Genomic DNA, 20,876 nt, shown 5'->3' on the forward strand with positions numbered 1-20,876 from the left:
AAAATAGTGACTTACAACTTGAACCTTCGAGGAAAGGGGACCATATTTTTCTCTCAGTAATGCTGGTGTAAAGTTGGAGTAGCTCAGTCAGTTGCTAATTGTACTTTCAAAGTCATCTATGTAGAGGCACTGAATAAGATTCTGCTCTTGCTTGTACCATTGTAAATTCAGTGCTACTTGTTTGATTTCAGGAGATTTACATTGGCACAAATGAGAGCAGAATTTGGTACAGTGCATGTGTGTGTGTCTACTGAAAGTTCACAATTCTTAAACTGGAACACAGAGCACAGAATCAGAGATTTCAACTAGGAGCAGCTAATGCAGTGTTCCGTATCCCCCACTCCTTTCCTTTTGCTTTCAACATGTGGGTGCTGTGTTTGTGTTGAGATAGGTCTTGTTATTTGACTTCTCTGTTGTTCTCACCTGTCAAAGGTGATCTTAATAGAATGTCCTGGTCTTGCTTCAATCACCCATTCACAATTTAGCGAGTCCTTGTAATATCCTGGCCATCCTGGTGGCAAGATAACCCCATTCGATCCTGTCAAATGTCCACCACATGGTGCTGGGAAACAAAAGCATATATATGTAGTGAAATATATACCTATAAATTACAGTTAAATGGGCTGATAAATCACACACATACACACACACACAGTGTTCAGTTAACTCTTAAGAAAATCTGAAAAGCAAGAACAAATTACATGTACTATATGACAAAAGTAATCCTTCTTATTTATTTTTTATAAAGAGCCCATACCCCTCCCTCTGAATGGCGTAACTCCCAACATCATGTCTTGTCAGAGCTCATTTAGGACTTGATTCTGCAAACTTTTCTGAGAAGTAGGTTGAGTAGTACATTACTTCATAAATAGTTATTTTGTTCGACTATGCACCATAGATTTGTGGGGAATGGTATACAGATAAAAGAACAAGGACCCTGCTCCATGTAACTCACAATTTATGGGACTGATTCTGCCACCTTTGTTCATACTGAGTAGTACCTTATTGGGTGAGTAATAATTGAACTGAATGGAACTGCTTGTCTTAAAGATCTTATAAAAAGGTCTAAAAGCAGTGTAACAGGGCTCTAAAAAACCCCAGATCCAGACAGGAGAGATATGCTCCAGCACCGGAACTGAGGAAGAAGCTGTAAGGTTGTCTTCCAAGAACCCCTCCCAAGGCGTGCTGTAGAGTGTGTATCGGGGTAAGGCTAGAGAAAAGAGAAGCTTATCAAGAGTGGACCACAGCACACCACTCTGGGGAGATTCCAAGTAGCACTGAAGCCCATAGGAATCAGGGGATAGGCTGCCTTAATTTAGATATGCTATCCCAGGGCTGGTTATGTTACACCAAGGGCCAAGGCGCTGCTCAGGATTTGGAGGGTATTAAAGATGTCTTAAAGGCACCTTAGCTCCACCTGCCTCTTGACTGAGAGTTCTGTGCTGCACTGTGTAAAATCTTACTCCAAGTCTTCAGTCTCTTAAAACAGTGCCAGGAACACTAATAATGCCATATACAAATTAATAATAATCTGAAGCTATGACAAGTGAATTAATGGTCATATCTTTACTATATTGTTTGTAACAGAAATTGAACTCGCTAGGGATTATTCTGATTTTACTCAAGATTTATGCTAGTATAGTTTTACTGATCTCAGTACAGTTTTTCCCTGAGTTACATTAGTTTGAATAAGTACAGATTCAGGCTAATGGATAAAATATTAGCTAGCAGAATGCTACTAGTCTGTACTCCCTTAAAGCTGACAAAAAGTGCAATTTATCTTTTATTATTTTTAAAAAATCAATTTAGTCTTATTAAAATTTTGTTGATCTGCACCAGATAAAGTGTTATCCTGTGCAGAAAAACTTTTCACACATCACTTGTTACAATGATTGCTAAATGTGCTTGAAAGCAGAACATAACAGAGTAGCTCAATCAAGTCATGGGCATGCACAATCAGACCAAATTATCTCCAAACTACCCTAAAGCAATGGACACTTGGTTTATAACTACCATCAGAAAAGAGAAACCTTTTGTCCGAAGGAAAAAGAAACCTCTACACTAAGAAATAGCTTTTAAATAAATGACATTTTTATTTTAAGTTCAAAGAACTGCACTTACTGAAAAACTATTAGTCTTTTAGATTGATGAAATAAGACCCTAATCCTGTTCCTATTGAACTCAATGACAAATGTCTACAAGCTTCAGTGGGAGAAGGATAAAACCCTTCAGATGTATTTCCTTAAAGACAATCATTTCAGTATTTGTTTCTCCCTGCTAATACTTTCCCTCTGCTCTCAACATGGTCCCTTTGTTTGTGCACCTATGAAAACTTTCTAATGAAGTTTTATAAAGAAGATATTGAATCCTGAACCAATTATGTGTATAGAATTTAAAAACCAGAAAACTTTGTTTGATGAAGAAACCCCCTTGGAATAGACTGTTCTTGCTCTAGGCAAAAACTGCTCCATTGAGCAATTGATTACATGGCCCTGTTAAGATTAGGAATCTTGCTAGTGCAGCACTTAAGCTCCCATCTAACACATCTTATCAAACTGCTGCCAGCTTTTTTCAGTATCTCTAAATTTCTTAAAAATGCACACTATCTTTCAAGAAATGAATTCTTGCACAGCTAAAATACTGACAGAAATATGGGACAGATACTGAGTTGGTATAAATCAGTGTAGCTCCAGTGACATCAATAGAACTACGATGATCTACACCACGAAGGTCTAGCTCTATATTTACAAAAATATATTATCTCAGTGAGAATCTGGAACTATCTGAGGTCAGAGGACATACAACTTCTTGACCATAAAGTTCACATTATAAAAATGGTTACTTACTTCTTGGCTTAAGTTTGCGTAATGCTCTGCCACTTAGCCATTAGAAAATAATGGATTTGGCCTATTATGACAATTATATTTCTATATTATATTTGGCACAGCACAGTGAGATAGTATTCTGTATATCTGATCTAATTAATATCTTTTCCTAGGCAAGGCTAAGAAAACAAAGTTGGAATTTTCAAGCCAAGTAATTTTGGAGACATAATGAGCATTTAGGAATTTTTCACACCCATTCTCTCTCTTTCTTCTCTTACACGTGCATTTTCAAAGTACCAGAATTTTAAAAATGTATTTTTTCTTGGAATTTTGGTAAAAATGAAGGAATCTGCACCGTGACGACATGTAACATTCAAAATTTCAGGCGGATATGTTTGTTTTGGGGAAGTTATAGGTAGAATTTACAAATCAGGCTTATAATAGGAAGTTAGAATCATAGAATATCAGAGTTGGAAGGGACCTCTGGAGGTCATCTAGTCCAACCCCCTGCCCAGAGCAGGACCAATCCCCAACTAAATCATCCCAGCCAGGGCTTTGTCAAGCCTGATCTTAAAAACTTCTAAGGAAGGGGATTCCACCACCTTCCTACATAACACATTCCAGTGTTTCACCACCCTCTTGGTGAAAAAGTTTTTCCTAATATCCAACCTAAATCTCCCCCACTGCAACTTGAGACCATTACTCCTTGTCCTGTCATCTGCTATCACTGAGAATAGTCTAGATCCATCCTCTTTGGATCCACCTTTCAGGTAGTTAAAAGCAGCTATCAAATTCCCCCTCATTCTTCTCTTCCGTAGACTAAACAATCCCAGTTCCCTCAGCCTCTCCTCATAAGTCATGTGTTCCAGGCCCCTAATCATTTTTGTTGCCCTTTGCTGGACTCTTTCCAATTTTTCCACATCCTTCTTGTAGTGTGGGGCCCAGAACTGGACACACTACTCCAGATGAGGCCTCACCAATGTCGAATAGAGGGGAAAGATCACGTCCCTCGATCTGCTGGCAATGCCCCTACTTATACAGCCCAAAAGGCCATTGGCCTTCTTGGCAACAAGGGCACACTGTTGACTCATATCCAGCTTCTCGTCCACTGTCACCTCTAGGTCCTTCTCTGCAGAACTGCTGCCTAGCCATTCGGTCCCTAGTCTGTATTGGTGCATTGGATTCTTCCGTCCTAAGTGCAGGACTCTGCACTTGTCCTTGTTGAACCTCATCAGATTTCTTTTGGCCCAATCCTCCAATTTGTCTCGGTCCCTCTGTATCCTATCCCTACCCTTCATCGTATCTACCTCTCCTCCCAGTTTGGTGTCATCTGCAAACTTGCTGAGGGTGCAATCCACACCATCCTCCAGATCATTAATGAAGATATTGAACAAAACCGGCCCCAGGACCGACCCTTGGGGCACTCCTCTAGATACCGGCTGCCAACTAGACATGGAGCAATTGATCACTACCCGTTGAGCCCGACAATCTAGCCAACTTTCTAGCCACTTTGTAGTGCATCCATCCAGCCCATACTTCTTTAACTTACTGACAAGAATACTGTGGGAGACCGTGTCAAAAGCTTTGCTAAAGTCAAGGAATAACACATCCACTGCTTTTCCTTCATCCACAGAACCAGTTATCTCATCATAGAAGGCAATTAGATTAGTCAGGCATGACTTGCCCTTGGTGAATCCATGTTGACTGTTCCTGATCACTTTCCTCTCATCTAAGTGCTTCAGAATTGATTCCTTGAGGACCTGCTCCATTATTTTTCCAGGGACTGAGGTGAGGCTGACTGGCCTGTAGTTCCCAGGATCCTCCTTCTTCCCTTTTTTAAAGATTGGCACTACATTAGCCTTTTTCCAGTCTTCCGGGACTTCCCCGGATCGCCATGAGTTTTCAAATGGCCAATGGCTCTGCAATCACATCCGCCAATTCCTTTAGCACTCTCGGATGCAACGCATCCAGCCCCATGGACTTGTGCAAGTTAGCTTCAGTCTAAACTATAGGGCAGCTACCACCATTCCATTATATGCCATATGTATCTAAATTACCATACCCTTTCACTAGCCATAACTCACAGCTAATAGACAAAGGTGGTGGTCAAAACGTCAATACATTTACAACTAAAAGTTTTAAAGTGATACTCTATTCTTAGAAAGATGTGTATATTGTCTTGCGATATTACATACTATTCTCTATTCTCTGAAACTATTGTAGAAAAAACAAATGGATAAACAAAAGCAAAACAGTCTTGATTATGTTTGAAATGTGAAAAGGAAATAAAATAGTTATTTGTATGTAAGATGTAAAATATAAGACAGTAGCTGTAAAAGAAGAATTGTGTCCCTTACCTTCACAGCGTGGGACAGTGGAGCTCCACACAACATTTCCATCCTGCATAATGCAGGTTATGGACTCAGAGCCTTGGGTTTTAACAAAGCCATCATCACAATGAAAAGAAACAGAACTTCCCAGAAGGAATCTGTCTCCAAAACGTCTTCCATTTATGGGAATTCCAGGATCGTGGCACTCATTCTGACCAAAGGCTGATTAAAAAAAAAATCAGAACAAAAGCCCCAGATTACTTGTGCAAGAATGACATCAACAATTCTACATTAAATCTACTTACATTAACACAAAGTACACTTAAGATAGGTGGGATTTTTTAAAATGTGTATTTAGTACTTGACAAGGCACCACACTGAAAGCCTTGTAGACTGATTTATCCATAGGACAGAAAAAAATCACAGGCTGAAGGAGAACAAGCCTTACTGTCAATTTACCTCCAACCTAAGTGGAACATCTCTTGGAGTAAGAGGACAGTCTCCATGCCTACTCTAACCTTTCCTCACCCGAAACTTCCAAAAGGGCCAGTAGTTTGTTGCAAGTATTGCAGGGTTACTTTCAAGACAGCATCTGTTATCAGAAATCTCAAAAAAGAGCACCTTAGACTGAGGCACTTCAATAGATATATGAAGGAGGGGTTACCGAGTAACAGATTCAACTATACATTTTTACACACACATCATACTAGTTTCTTAGTTTCAGTGTTTTTCAAATTAAGAGTTATTGGTTCTGAGCTGTATATATAGTAAGAGTAAACAAACATCAGAGATTACATAGAATGTTGGAAAACTAACTGAAAATAGTAAATCTTCAGTGAAAGATAGTAAGGGTATATGCCTGTTATATAGATACTATAATTTTTGCAATTTACATTAAAGACTAAGACCTCACATATCTTAAACTCACACATATAGTGGTTTTCCTCGGGAAATTTAATTATCTGTTTGTCTAAACACACACATTCTTAATTCATCTTTGTATTATTGTGACCAAAAAAAAAGATTTAATTAAAATGTTATATTTAATACCAAACTAGATGAACAGGTGCTTACTTGTATAAGTGACATTAAAGCCTCTTCCCGTGGTAGAGTGATCTGACTGAAATTCAAGTCTTACGATGTGCCCACTGCTAGCCAGTTGGGAAGGGACCTCATTGCCAGAAAAAGTGCCAAGAGCTGGTAAATCAGAAATCCCATCATCCTTCACTGTAAGGTAGTCAAACTGAGGCTCCACATCAAAATCATTGAAAATTAGATGAATCCTGCTTCCTGGCTCCGAAATAATCAACCATACACAGTTCATGTTGTTCCCATATTCCTCAGGGTAGTTTGGTGAAAGAATAATTCCAGATGGTGTAGTGAAGTTGAAGAAGCATGAGACTAAGAGAGACAATAATAGACTCTCAACATAACATTTAGCAATAATGCAAAACATATTTCTTTTTACTTTTTTTTTCCGTGGAAAATGGATTGTTTTGAAGATTGGGCTAACAAATCGTGACTCCTGCTAGCTGGAGCTTGTAATGTGATCATGTTTAATAATGTCAGACTACTTCCATGGTTTAGCATATCAGCCTTTTTATGCATTTATGATTTTTTTAGTTCCTCACATGTGGCTACATGACACTATCAGAGCTTTCAAGTTATTTATTGCTAGAAGCACAAACAGAAATCATTTAAAAAGAATACATAACAATAGTGTTGTGAGCTAAGTGAATGTGCCTAAAAGTATGTCTGCTGGTTTGAGAGTAGTAATGGAGTGAACACTCATGTGACAATCAAAAATGACATGCGGAGCCAATTTGTGCCGGTAAGGCATAAGCTCATGTTGCAGATAGTGCAAGTCTCCACTTGCATGAGGTGGTAGTCTAAAAGGTTCCAAAGAAGAATGCCCACTAAGGCCATGTCTACTCTACAAATACAGCTGTGCCGCTGTAAGATCGTTTGCGTAGCCTCCCGTCAACAAAATAAAACCACCTCAACTCTCCCATCGACATAATAAAACCACCTCAATGAGCAGCGGTAGCTATGTTGGTGGGAGACATTCTCCTGCTAACGGTGCTATGCACACTACCACTCATGCCGGCAAAACTTCTGTCACTCAGGGGATTGTTTTTTCACACCCCTGAGTGATATAAATTTTACCGGCATAAGGGGTAGTGTAGACATGGACTAATCCACCTCTAAAAAGGAGGCAATATATGCTCACCTATACTATTGGCCAACTCTGGTAGCTGGTGCAAGTGGGAGAAAAAGAGTGAATCATGATTCTGTTTCATTCTTACACTTTTGGGATGGCTTACACCATGAACACCACTAACAAGGAACAATTCCTGGTATTCAGAGTTGTGGTTGGTATCTGAGAAGAGAGTACATAGAGTAAGAGGAAGGTTCATTGCACTCCACACAAGGGCTGGACCTTTTCTATACCTTACTGTGTTTCAAATTGAAATTAATGTTTTGACTGTTTAATAATACATTTTCTCTCGTCTTATAGGACTTAAATAACTTGTTTTGATGAAAATGTTGTTTCCAAGAGTTAAAATGTTAAGCTAAACTGATTATTGAAATGAAAAGTGCTTTTGTGGAAATGCATGTATCTGTGCGCATATATATATACACACAGACTATGATACTATGATTCTCGAAAGGCTGCCTCAGTCTTCTGCACAACCCATTTGTTCCAAAGGATACTGCATATGCAAATTATATCAACTGAATGCACAACTAATAGAATCTGTCACCTGTGTATGTCCTCTGACCTGTGGAAGATCATGGGGAGAAAAAAGGGTGAAGGCATGTGCAAAGTTGTACACACACAATTGGAGGTCTGTTGAATCAACAGTGAAAACCTGGCCCACTGTATATAGCAGATTTAGAAAAATTAAAAAAAAAAAAAGCCTGATCTCAATTTTAAAACAGCTTGTAATTTTAAATACATCTTATTTTTACAAAAGAAAGCTATGCAAGATTACTAGTTTGTGAAATATGAACGCTCAGATCTGCATCAGTTTTCATGTTTTCCGAATATTTGGTGAACCATCACTCTCACCATTACTAAAAGAAGGCATGTTTTGACAAGGAAAAATTGCAAAAAACCCACTTCTTTCTATTCTCAATAATTATAATTAAATTATTAAAATAACCTATTTGTCACAAACATAAATTTGATATTTTTTTAAACACACAAACAAGGAAACATAAAATAACTTTGCTTTAAAAAGCGGTTACTTATTTATGACCCTAGTGTGGAAGTAGTTACACCAATATAAATCTGTTCATACCAGCATAGCTTACTCATATACGGGATGGGGAATAAGCTATAGTGGTAAAACAGCACTAAGCAGTGTATTGGTATTACTATTTCAGTAAAACAAAAATCTCACCCCTAACCAACACAGTTATACCTGTACCAAAATTGTGTGTAGACCAGTGTTAGCAACACAAGCCCCATTAACTTTGGGAATTGTGCTCCAAAGTGCTTTTGAAAATGCCCCCAAATGATAAGTCCCTGTGCTATACTTGTAAAACTGCAAGAAGATGTTTGTTTGTTTTCTAAAAATGGTGAAGATAAGTAAAGAGCATAGTTTACCTGCCCACTTGCAAAAATTTACTCTATTTTACTTCTGAATTTATATAAACTGACATCATTTAAATCCATCCATAGTGCAAACTTGAGTATAAATCATTTTTATTGGCTAAAAGGGGAAAAAAATCACATTCACTGATCTTACCTATCATGTTCTGCGCATATTGCTTAAATTATTATACAACTTTATTAAGTTGTTAAAAAAGAAAGACTTTACTGATGTATATATGCAGAGTACTTCACCCTGCCAGAATCACTAGATACTTGCTATGATATCCTACTGAACACTTATGTGCTATTAGCAATCTCTCAATTAGGGTTTTATTCAACTCACATTTACATTAAAAGTATGAAATGGTTCAATTAAATATAAAATGAGGGCAAGAAATCTAAAATGGCTCTATGTGATGTTCCCTGTAAATGAGCTCCTACCAAGCTATCTAGTAGAGTTGTCACTGAACAAGTCTTCAAGGTCTTTTGAAATGTTTCCCTGCTGGTGAGTTGCAAGGGCCAAGAAAAGGAATAGGCTGAGGTCAAGCATTTAGTAGGAAGGAAAAATCAAAGCAATTCTTACAAACACAGCTGGGTTTGTTGCCAGACCACTGGTTATTTTGTTGGCACGTGATCATTCTCTCTCCCACAAGTTCAAAAGCTGCCTGACATTCAAAGGTAAGTGTGTCTCCATGCAGAAAACTACTGCCAGTCCTTTTTCCATATGATGGTATTCCTGGGTCTCCACAACCTCCTTTCTCAATTTCTGAATTTGGAAGAGATAAACAAAATATTGAATATAAACATATATTTGCATATCATGCATATTTCAATACCAGAAACTGCTTAAGACATTTAGCAGTATGCCCAGACGTAACATTTAAAAATAATAATAGACCAAAAGTTAAATTTTCAAAAGCACATACTGACGTGACTTAGGATCTAATTGAAAGCCAATGGAAATGGGACTTAGGTGTTTTTGAAAATGTTATCCCAAATAGTCAAAACCCATTGCATTAACTGACATTACATTCCCTTTAGGAGTGGTGTGACTGTGAAAAGTAGATAGGACACCTTCTTGCTCAGCAGATTTGCTCACCGAGCTCAATCCTGCATCACCGAAGTGAATAAATAGTTCTCCCCTTGATTTCAGAAGGGAAAGGATTGTGGGCCTTGCTTCCGATTATGCATATTCACTTCCTTGAGACAAAAGAGGTTTCACCACTTTTACTTGTGGTAGCAATTCATCCAATACAGTCAAAGAGGTGGATTATATTCTGTTTTGTGCATCATAGAATTTAAATAGCAATTCTTTCAAACTGTGGGGCCATATTTACACCTGTGTAATCCTGGATATATCTAAGGACAAAATTTAAAACAATAGCGGTTGCCCTGATATAATCATTGACAGAAGTCGGTCTTGCAGATTCTATTTCTAGTGATAATGATTTAGCAACAAAGAATACATCTTGATTCTCAAACTCCGGTTTCAGTTTGCAGGGCTGTTAATAATGGTATTAAAAAATAAAAACAAAAAACATTTTACTGGACAGTACAAGAAGCTTGCTATTTAATCAATGAAACACAATAAAGCTGAAACCCAATAATGATATGTTATACTCTAAAAAGTAGAACCACAATAGTTTCCAAACACAACCAACTACATTGGAAATAGAAAAATATTTTAAATGATTGTTCCTAGATCTATTAAGGTCAAATGTCAACTTCTGAGTAGTCATAATATTATAATTAAAGGCATGCTGAGGATTAACTAATACTGATGTCATATGAAGTTAAACATAAAATATGTTTGTAACTACCAGCTGATAATTAATACAGAACTATTGTCTTAGGAAACCTATGCTAAATAAGAACAATAGATGCATGAAATATGAATATCAAATAATGAGAGAAGTAGTATTACAGTACAGTAAATGATTGTTATTGACAACTAACGCCCAATTCTACCTAACCATGAAATTAAGAGAGTTTTGCCACTAATTTTGCATGGAGCAGGAGCAAGACCTATGTAACGGTTTTCCATACATAAAATAATTTTTTTTGTTACGTCCATAAGAAAAAGGTGAAATCCTGGCCTCAGTGAAGTCAATGGCAAAATTCCTGATTTCAACAGGGCATGGTTTTACCTAAGGGTCTTTATAAGAAATGTTATCAGAGATAACAACAAAATTCCATCCTCACTGAATATTATTAAATATTACTGATTCTCCAACTCTATTAAAAAGATGGCTACTGTCAAATACTACTAAATCTACCAAGTGTTAAATCCGAACAGCTTGGATATATGATGACATTCCCCTTTTCCAACAGATATGTTTAATATGCAAAAGTTCATCAGGTATGATTTATTACCATAGGTGTAGTAAATCCACTGAGTTCAGATCCTCTAAAGCATCTACGATCAGATTGCTGACAAATATGCAGAAATGTCCGCCACACATACCACCAGAGTACATGTAGCTCATCAGCAAAGGGGGATTTATACATATTTTCCTGTCCATTGCAAGATTAAACTATGGAGAGAAAAAAAGTAGCAGCAGCCACTGCATTGATGAGCTCTAAGTAGTTTTGAAATCAGCTGCTATATGTAAAAAAAAAACATGTGTATCACTAGAAATCTAAACTACAGCAGAAGCCAGCATTAAAAGAATATTCACCTTTTGTGACCGGTACATGAATATATATAAACAGTTATAAATGAGGAAGTTCATCTCTTTAAAAACTGGTAATACCTACAACAAATGGCATGACCACTGATCCACTAAATCTTTATTGTTACAAGCAGTTGTACTCTATAATTTAACTTGACAATGCTAATGAGAGTCAACACATTTTAATGGTAAACTAACATGTATAATCAATACGGAATTATTATAGCCTGCAGTAGAGTAGAAGCTAAAGGCTCAGTTCAAGATATGGGTTTGCGATGAATGATCCTAAGCACTACATTCCAAAAACTCTATCCTGCCTTGGGGCAAATCAGAGCTGCTTTGCCGCAGAAGGAGCTCTAGAAGCACAGCTCTTGCTGGAGCTTCACAGAAGCACAGCTGATGACTCATTCCTTAAGAGATTGCTGTGAGTTCTCCCTTCCATGTCCGACCAACTTTGCATTACCCAAATTGAACAGATATCAGTGACATTGATTTAATATTGAAATAAAAGGAAGCAAAGGGTGTTCAGCAACTCCCAGCAGCTACTCCCAAGAGAGGATTGTGGGGCAGAGAAGTAAGATTTTCACAGAAGCTACATAGAGTTAACTATCTTAAATAGTAAACATCTTTTATGCATTATAGCTTCACCACATAGCTAGACAGAATGTTGAGTGCTGGGGTTATATACTCAGCATCTCATTTTTAATATGTTTACTCTTATAATCAACTTTTTATTGTAAGATTAATTTGTTAAACACACAAAATGGGTGCTGTCATTAATTTAGGTGATGGCAAAGGGATGCCTGGCTTTTTCTAAGATACAATTACCTACACTTTCATACTGGAAGCAGGTGAAATTGTTTTGAGTGACTCATCCTTTACTTGCATGGGTAAGAGGAGGGCTCTACAATAAAGTGAGTTTTCACATAAGAATATGTGAAGATGCGGAAGGACAAAGAAGAACAGGACTACCTGAAGTAACAGGCATATTTTGCGCATGCATACATACATCATCTTTCATCCAAGAATGCCTAATTCTGTGGAAGCAATTAGATGTGGGTGCAAATATTATTTAGATTTTTTATGTTTATATTTATTTTACTACCTGATTTGCAGACAGAAACCGACAGATACTAAATATTACCATTTCTTCCAGCAACATTGAAGGATTTTCTAAAAAGTTAGATTCTAATACTTGCAACACTTCTAGTAAATCAATATTATCATTGCTATTTTACAGATAGGTAGAGAACTGATTTAATCAAAATCTCACAACAAGTCAGTAGCAAGAGGCAGGAGTCCTGATTTTCATTATCTTACTAAAAAAAAAAAAAATAGGCTTCTCAGCTTCCCCACATTTTTGTATTTCTTTCAAAAAGATGATCAAGAGGTGACTTGATTATGGTGTGTAAGTGATATCTCTGAGGAAAAATACCAGACTTTAAAGGGCTTTTTAATCAACAACAGAAAGGCATAACAAGGACAAGTGGCTAGAACCAGGGGCACCAGAATCGGGGAGGCCAGGGAAACCATTCACTTCCCCCACACAACTTTTCAAAGTAGAAATTTGGCACACATGTTTAACAGCCTGGGCTATTAGCCACTGGAACAAATTACCAATGGGAGTGGTGGATTCTCCATCTCTTGGAACCTTCAAGTCAAGACTGGATACCTTTCTGGAAGATATGCTTAGGCAAACACTCAATACAGGGCTCAATATATGAGCAACCAGTCAAAATTATATGTCCTATATTATAGAGCAGCTAATATTAGATTAACTAATGGTCTCTTTTGGCCTCCAAAAATCTATGAAATCTATATAAAATTTATTTTTCTCTATCAAAACTACTCAACAACTATTACATCCTGCTATATTGCTAGTCTTAAATTAGAACAATGAAAATTACCTCTACTTTCTTTAATTTTAGATCTTTTTTTAAAAACATATCAATTAACTTCTACCTTTGTCCAAGAGTCTCCGATTTTTCTCTCACTATTGCCATAACCAAAAACAAAATACCCCAACCCACAACCAAATAGGAATTCTATACATTTTAGAACGCTCTCTGTCCTATAGGTAGTATTTTTTATATATTTCTTATTGAGTCTCCTTCCAAAGATCTTTCCATGTACTCTTGGCCCTGAACAACTTTATTTAAGATGTTTTTTTCTTCTTGTAAATAGACTCACCTATAGCCCTGAAGTGATAAAACTGACAAAACTTTGCTATAAATAGCTGCCAGTTTTTAGTAGAAACTCTAAGATAACTACTTGACTTTTGTTGATAATTCTTTTGTGAAGAATAAGTACAAATGCGTACCTCAGGCCAAAACTCCATGGGCAGCAGAACAGAGTATTTAGGACTTATGTCTCTTCTGGTAATATTGTTCTCTTTATTCTTAACTGCTTTAAAGAGCATAACAAGGACTATGACCCCAACCCTCTCCGTTTCCCTGACCGTGGGACAGCCTCAGAGCTGTCCTAAATTAGGTATGCTCTGGCAGCCACAAACAGCGGCACAGCAGTGATGTTCTGACCACAATCCCTTTTGCTCATCTATGCCCTGTATGCCGGGGTGAGTAGAATGGTAGTAAAGAGCAGGTTATGTCAGGTGTATGTCACCTGGCCATTTTCCCAAACCAAGAAGATTGTTAAACCAGCTTAATGTCCCTTTGCCATTATATTTATATATAAGGAAAATTATTTGGTTATATTTGCTCTCTGTGTAAACTATTGTATTTTATTTAATTATTCCCAATACTTTTTATATACTTTTGTTTTGTTACAAAATTTACTTTCCTTGTTTGTTGTTGTGCCTGTCAGCTGATTGTCAAGCACTAGATTAAAGAACTGATTAGCAAAGTGACTGAATTAACTGAGCATGAATCTTGCACGTTATTTCAACTCATACTCAAACCAGCATCCCACTCTGTGGTTTGCAGGCTGACACTGCATCGGATGTATAAAAAGGGAGCCTTCCTCTGGCCAACATAGTAGGAGCTGTGCTGAGCCTATCTCAGTTAGAAGTTCCTTTTGTATAACTCCAACCTAGCATAGAAAGCTGTTAAAGTGAAGAACATCAAAATAAAAAGCTATTCAGTGTTGTTTTGTTAACCTACTTAAAGTGGCAATACAAACTCCATTCCTCTAGGATTATTCTCTGTAGTCATTCAATCCCAGACTTCTTTTGATCTAAGTGATTAGAGCTGTGTGAACTCCGTGAAGTTTGCAAATAAACTCTCAAACTCCAGTTGAAACACCAGCTTCCTCTGCTTACCTAGAATATTAACATGAATCTTATTCAGTTCTTTCCAGCTTTTATGTTCTCTTTTTCAGTGCTTTGGGGAAAGGCTTTTCATCTTGTTTGTAAACTAGCAATAATAACCAACTTTGGGGACATATTCTCTTCTTATGTGGGTAGAGTGACAAGATTAAACTCTCCAACACATTAAGATGAGAAGATTGTACATATTTAAATTTAATCAAAGTCCTTTTCTGCAATTTTGTTTTATTTTCAAGGGAGGAATTATGGCAGTTTAAAAATAATGTTTAACCTATGATTAAGGAAGAACTATGAGTAACGTGAGGGTGTTAAACTACAAACTAATCCTTTCTAGATGAGAAGTCTTTGCATTACTTGAATCTACAAAACTGAAAGACTAAAGTAGTTGATCGGTGATTCCATATTATATCGTTTGCGGTTTTGATATTGTTAGTTATGGTGGTTGTCAAGGCTGAATCTCAACTCTGTCACTTCGAGTGCAGAAGTGGGGCCCACAAGGATTTTAAAAATTAATACTTGCCACTCCAGGCTTGTATTAAACTCCCAAGGTTACAGCTTTTTCTCTGACCTTGGTTCGGTAAATGCTGCCACCACCCAAATGCAAAACAAAACAAAACAAAAAACTTTGAACCCAGGAAGGAGCACTTGGGAATTCCTCCCTGTGGGGTAGCCTCAAGCCCTTTCACCCCCACCCCCTCCGGGGAAAAGCTGAGAAAGAGAACAAAAGAAATTAGCTGTGGCTACCAGCTAATCAACAACATGCCCAAACCTCTTAGGACACCAAAAATACAATCCTGTTCTTAAAAAAGGTAAAATTTATTAAAAACAAAAAGAAAGAAAATACATTTGGTACTTAGGCTTTTGCTAGATTTTAAAAGAACAAATTAAAAAAATCAAGCACCCAAAACAGCTTTCTTGGGGGTTCAGCTTAAAGGTTACAAGCAAACAAAAGCGTCTGGGGTTAGCACAGAGGAGTTCACAAACCAGTAAGAAATAAAAGAAATAACCCTAATAGTGTCTAGCTAAACATTCTGATCTACTTACACATTTGGAGTTCAGGTAAGTAGTTTTAGGCACGATCTGATAATTTATGATCACACCTGGCTTAAGCTGCTTATAGCATGGCTGCTCTGTCCATCCAATCCAGACAACAACAAACAAAGGGAAAGTTTCTTTCCCAATTTTTAAAAGTTCTACCTTCTCATTGGATCGTTTGGCCGAGTTTTTTTTCTTTACCTGGGGGACTTTTTAACCCTTTACAGGTAAAGCAAGTAAAGAACAACTACCAAGAGGGATTTTACAGCTAACTGGCTGGCTGGGTGTCCATCAAAAGGAGCTATCCCCCCACTTTATTTATCACAGCAGTAATTTGACTTTTTTTCCTGTTGCTGGACTCTAATTGCATACTTCCGATTAAGCACCTGTTACCATTATGTTTTCAAACATTTCAGCTGATGTTTTAGAGAAACACCATAATCTGACAATAAATCACATGTAAAGGGAATATTAATACCTATTACAACAACTTTAACTTTAAAATATTAATAGCATATAATATTTTAATGATGCATTTCCATAAATGGAACTGAATCAAACTGAATATTCACTTATCTATACTTCATAAATGTTTTAAACAATGTGGCAGATGCAACAAAGCATACTTTTTGTTGTGATGTTCAATTTAGAAGAAGATATTGCAAAGACAAATACCTTACAGTTTTGTGACCTTTTCCAAAATTCAGCTTCGTTACTCAAAGGACCAAATTCATAAATTCCATATTGACCATAAATAAGTCAATATAGTATTTAGGGAGGTTGAGAGTTAGAAAGTGGTAACTTTAAAAAACAGCATGTTGGACAGCTGGAAATAAATATTCATGTAGTCAGGAAATTTAATGAGGATCCTTTCTGAACATGGATGCTGTAAATTGTCTGCAATGAGGGCAGACACCTGCAAATCCCCTGTTAAGGAATAGAGGAAATTCAGTCTCAATCTACGACTTTAGACATAGCAATCTCTGAGATCACTGATCCTTGATGGCCTATTTTCCTGGTTCAGCAACAGCCTTTAAAGGCTCTGGAGGGAACTGGGTCCAAATTTTGCTATGGCAAGCTTGCAAGGAATAAAGCATGAGCCAGGGGAAAACGGATTTTCCTTGTCATGAATCCAGCTTGGAATTTTCAAAATCTGTTTTTGGTTTGTTTGTTTGTTTGTAAAAATAACGGTGGGAAATGAATTGTAAGAGTATGTAGCAAAATGAGCAAAGATCACAGATATATCATTTTAATCCCATGGACAGACAAATACTTTGCAGCAGGCTAAAACATCAGGATTAATCAATGTATGCAGATACTGACATAAAAATTAAATCACTTTGCTATATAGTGATTACACACAAAAGATTTCTACCAGTTTGAAAGCTAGAAACTGGTTACATTTTTCCAATGAATAGAAACATGTTGAGTCATAATTTCAGCTTCATTAAGGGTGCTTCGGTCGTCCAAAGCATCCTTAAAGCTAGTTTAACTGGCAAGTGGATGATTCTACCAGTGTAGAGGAATCTTGAAACAATGAAAGGACAAAATAGCTGGTCCCATACCACCCACCCCTCTCACATAGGTTCAGAAGAGTATCCTATGATTTCTCCATCCCAGCCATATCCTCCCACTCCCTACATTGGAATGGTCACTTGGGACCGTGAAGAGCTGAGAATAAAATGTAGAACTTCTGAGGCTGCTCTAATTTATAACAGGGACTAACCCACCAGTCAGACAGCCACAGGAACAGGAGGATTTAAAAGGTGAGGTAAAGTCCCCTTTGTGTCCCTTGTCTCCAGGAGCTGTACTGAGCTCAGCCTGGATGTAGGCCAAAGAAGCTCTTAAAATTTACCACTGTAGTGAACGTTGCTTATGGATTTTTTCAAGTTGTTAAATATCGTCATATCGTAGTGCAATTCAATAATGAACTAATACATGATCATAGTGTATTCAGCAAAACAATATTTAACTTGTTTTCCGAGTATATTGTCACACATCTGTAAAATACAGGACCGCCCAGAGCGGGGGGCAAGTGGGGAAATTTGCCCCGGGCCCCGCAGACAGGGCGGGAGCAATTTCAGTGGCAATTCGGCAGCGGGTCTTTCAGTCCCCCTCTTCCTCGGCGGCGGCGCTTTGGCAGCAGCTCAATCGCTCTGCTTCAGTCTTCTGCGGCAATTCGGCGGCGGGTCCTCCTGTCCTTTTCTTTCTTCGGCAGCATGACTTGGGGTTGTTTTTTTTTCTTCGCTGCTTATGGAGGCAAAACTAACTTTTTTTTATGGAAGGGGCCCCCGAAATTGCTTTGTCCCAGGCCCCCTGAATCCTCTGGGTGGCACTGGTTAAATACTTGAACAATGAAACCCTCCCTACTAAATATTGTAGTGCTTTGTTATGAAGCTAAAACATAACATATTAAAAGAACATTATACTATTTTAGATTTGTTTTCCTGACATTAAGGTCATGAACTGAGTTCTTAGTTCACAATGAAAATGTTGTACCACCATAAACCAAATATTGCAAATAAAACAAGTAAATCCAAGCTAATGTTGTCATTTCCACATTAAGTAAGCACGGGCATGAAAGAGTTCAGATCTGAGTTATTCTATCCACAAAATTACTTACTTCTGTAACCAAGGGGAGGCAACATAGATTAACCAGGCTATCCGTTGCTCAGAACAGTTGTATTTGTGAGAATTGACAGATGCTAAGATAGAAGAAAAAAAATCCATTCTTTACCTCCTACCTGCCACATAAGAGTCTTATCATGGATCAGACCAATGTTCCATCTAGCCTAGTATCCTATCTTCCAACAGTGGCCAATGCCAGGTGCTTCAGAGCAGTGGCTTTCAACCTTTCCAGACTACTGTACCCTTTCAGGAGTCTGATTTGTCTTGCATACCCCCAAGTTTCACCTCACTTAAAAGTGCTTACAAAATCAGACGTAAAAATATAAAAGTGTCACAGCACACTATTCCTGAAAAATTGCTTATTTTCTCATTTTTGCCATATAATTATAAAATAAATCAATTGGAATATAAATATTGTACTTACATTTCAGTGTATAGTATATAGAGCAGTATAAACAAGTCTGTATGAAATTTTAGTTTGTACTGACTTTCTTAGTGATTTTTATGTAGCCTGTTGTAAAATTCAGCAAATATCTTGATGAACTGATGTACCCGCATAAGACCTCTGTGTATCCCCAGGGGTACATGTAGCCCTGGTTGAGCACCACTGCTTCAGAGGGAATGAACAGGAGAGACAATCATTGAATGATCCATCCCCTGTCATTCAGCTTTTATGAAACTCCAGTACAGAATGCTGCGGCACATCTCCTTAGCAACACAGACTATTATGACATATCAAACCTGTCCTGCATTCTTTACACTGGCTTCCCATAGAATTTTGAATGATATTCTAGGACTCAGTCATCATCTTCAAAGCACTCGCTCCTTATTTTTAAAGCACTGCATGACCCAGGCTCAGGATATCTAAAAGCTCTTCTAAAGCTCTGGGACTGTGGTTGACAACTATGCTCCTTTGGCACAATGGAACTCTCAACAATAGACTAAAACTCAGCTGTGTAGGAGACAGAACTTTCTCTCACGGCAGTCCAAGACTATGGAATGAACTCCTCAAGAAACTACAGACCATCACAAACATCACCACCTTCCACTCCAAGTGGAAGGTAAATTTATCTGACCTTGCTTCCTCTAACAAAAACACAGCAACAGGGATTTTTATATTCTACAAGAAAATATGCATTACCAAAACAAGAACCCCTACATATGCTTCTCCCTCTGGGGAGAGGATGAGAGAACAAATAATATTTCTTAATTCACTGTTGGAAGGCACTAAAATACTATGATGAGGGGCATGGTATAAAAATGTATATAGAATAGAATATAGACCTGTGGTCATAAACAAACAAGATGTTAGGGAATGTAAGGCACGAGATGAAGAATAGTAAGGAAAAATATTATAATGTCATATAGACCAGTAGTTGGGATTTCATTTAGAACACTGTGTGCAGTACTAGTCATCCCATCTCAAAAAATATTGCACAATTAGAGGGAGATCAAAGACAAGTGATTCATATTTTTAGGAAAATGGGAAAAGGGTTCATATGAAAAATATTGAAAAGATGTAGGTTATTTACTTTAGAGACGAGATGAATAAGAGGAGCCATGATAAAAAGTATATAAAATAATGAACAGTACATAGAGAGTAGATCAGAAACTTCTATTGTCCCTGTCTCATAATACAAAAAAAATTAATGAAATTGAAAAGTAGAAAATTTAATATTAATAAAAATATTATTTCAAATATTCAATACACAATTAGATGTTTGAAATGTTGTTGTAGCCATGTTGGACTACATGTCTTTCTAATAGAAAGACAAGGTGGGTGAGGTAATATCTTTTATTGGACCAGCTTCTGTTGGTGAAACAGACAAAACTTTTGAGATACACTGACCTGAATAAGAGCTCTGTGTTGCTGAATGGTGGTCTCTAATAAAAGATATTATTTCACCCGCCTCATCTACATAAATAAATAGGCAGAACTCATTATCACAGGATGTCACTGAAACCACAAACTGAACAAGATTCAAAGAGCTATCAGACATATGTGGATAACATCAATAATCATAGTTATAATGTAGATTCTTATACAAATACATAGAAAATTTTAGAAGGTGTATAAAACCTCATGTTTCGCTTAAGAAAATCTCTAACTATTAGAGCACAGATGCAGACTCCCCTTGGGCCAGATAATCCTATATCTGCTTTCTGTGGGATGTCTTACACCTTCCTTTGAAACACCTTGTGGTGACCACTGTGAGAGGCAGAATACTGGATTAGATGGACCACAGGTGTGATCTAGTATGCAAATTCTTACATTTCTATTGTAGTTGGGAACTGTTGTATCCATAAATCATGAACAAAAGATCATTATAAAGTCCAACTAGACTTCAGACAGAGTGGTCAGTCATACAAATAGACGGTATTATTCCTCAAAGCCAACACACTATGCCTCAAGGGCTCATCATTAAAACTGGCTTTTCAGCTTTACAAAATAGGTATGTCCTGTTGTTAAACCAAAGGAATGTATCACTGAAAGTAACAACA

At 37.3% G+C, this 20,876-nt stretch overlaps 1 protein-coding gene across 1 annotated transcript in view; it reads right to left on the reverse strand.

The window, feature by feature from the left end:
- CSMD1 (CUB and Sushi multiple domains 1) overlaps positions 1-20,876 on the reverse strand; it is a 1,979,019-nt gene that overhangs the window by 505,446 nt on the left and 1,452,697 nt on the right. Inside the window, exons 13-16 of the mRNA XM_037894193.2 lie at positions 9,340-9,522; positions 6,230-6,556; positions 5,183-5,377; positions 424-562 (exon numbers count right to left, since the gene is read on the reverse strand). Of these exons, the coding sequence (XP_037750121.1) occupies positions 424-562; positions 5,183-5,377; positions 6,230-6,556; positions 9,340-9,522 (844 nt within the window). The remainder of the gene's footprint in view (positions 1-423; positions 563-5,182; positions 5,378-6,229; positions 6,557-9,339; positions 9,523-20,876) is intronic.

This window comes from Chelonia mydas, chromosome 3 (genome assembly GCF_015237465.2).
Source record: "Chelonia mydas isolate rCheMyd1 chromosome 3, rCheMyd1.pri.v2, whole genome shotgun sequence".
Taxonomy (NCBI): Eukaryota; Metazoa; Chordata; order Testudines; family Cheloniidae; genus Chelonia; species Chelonia mydas.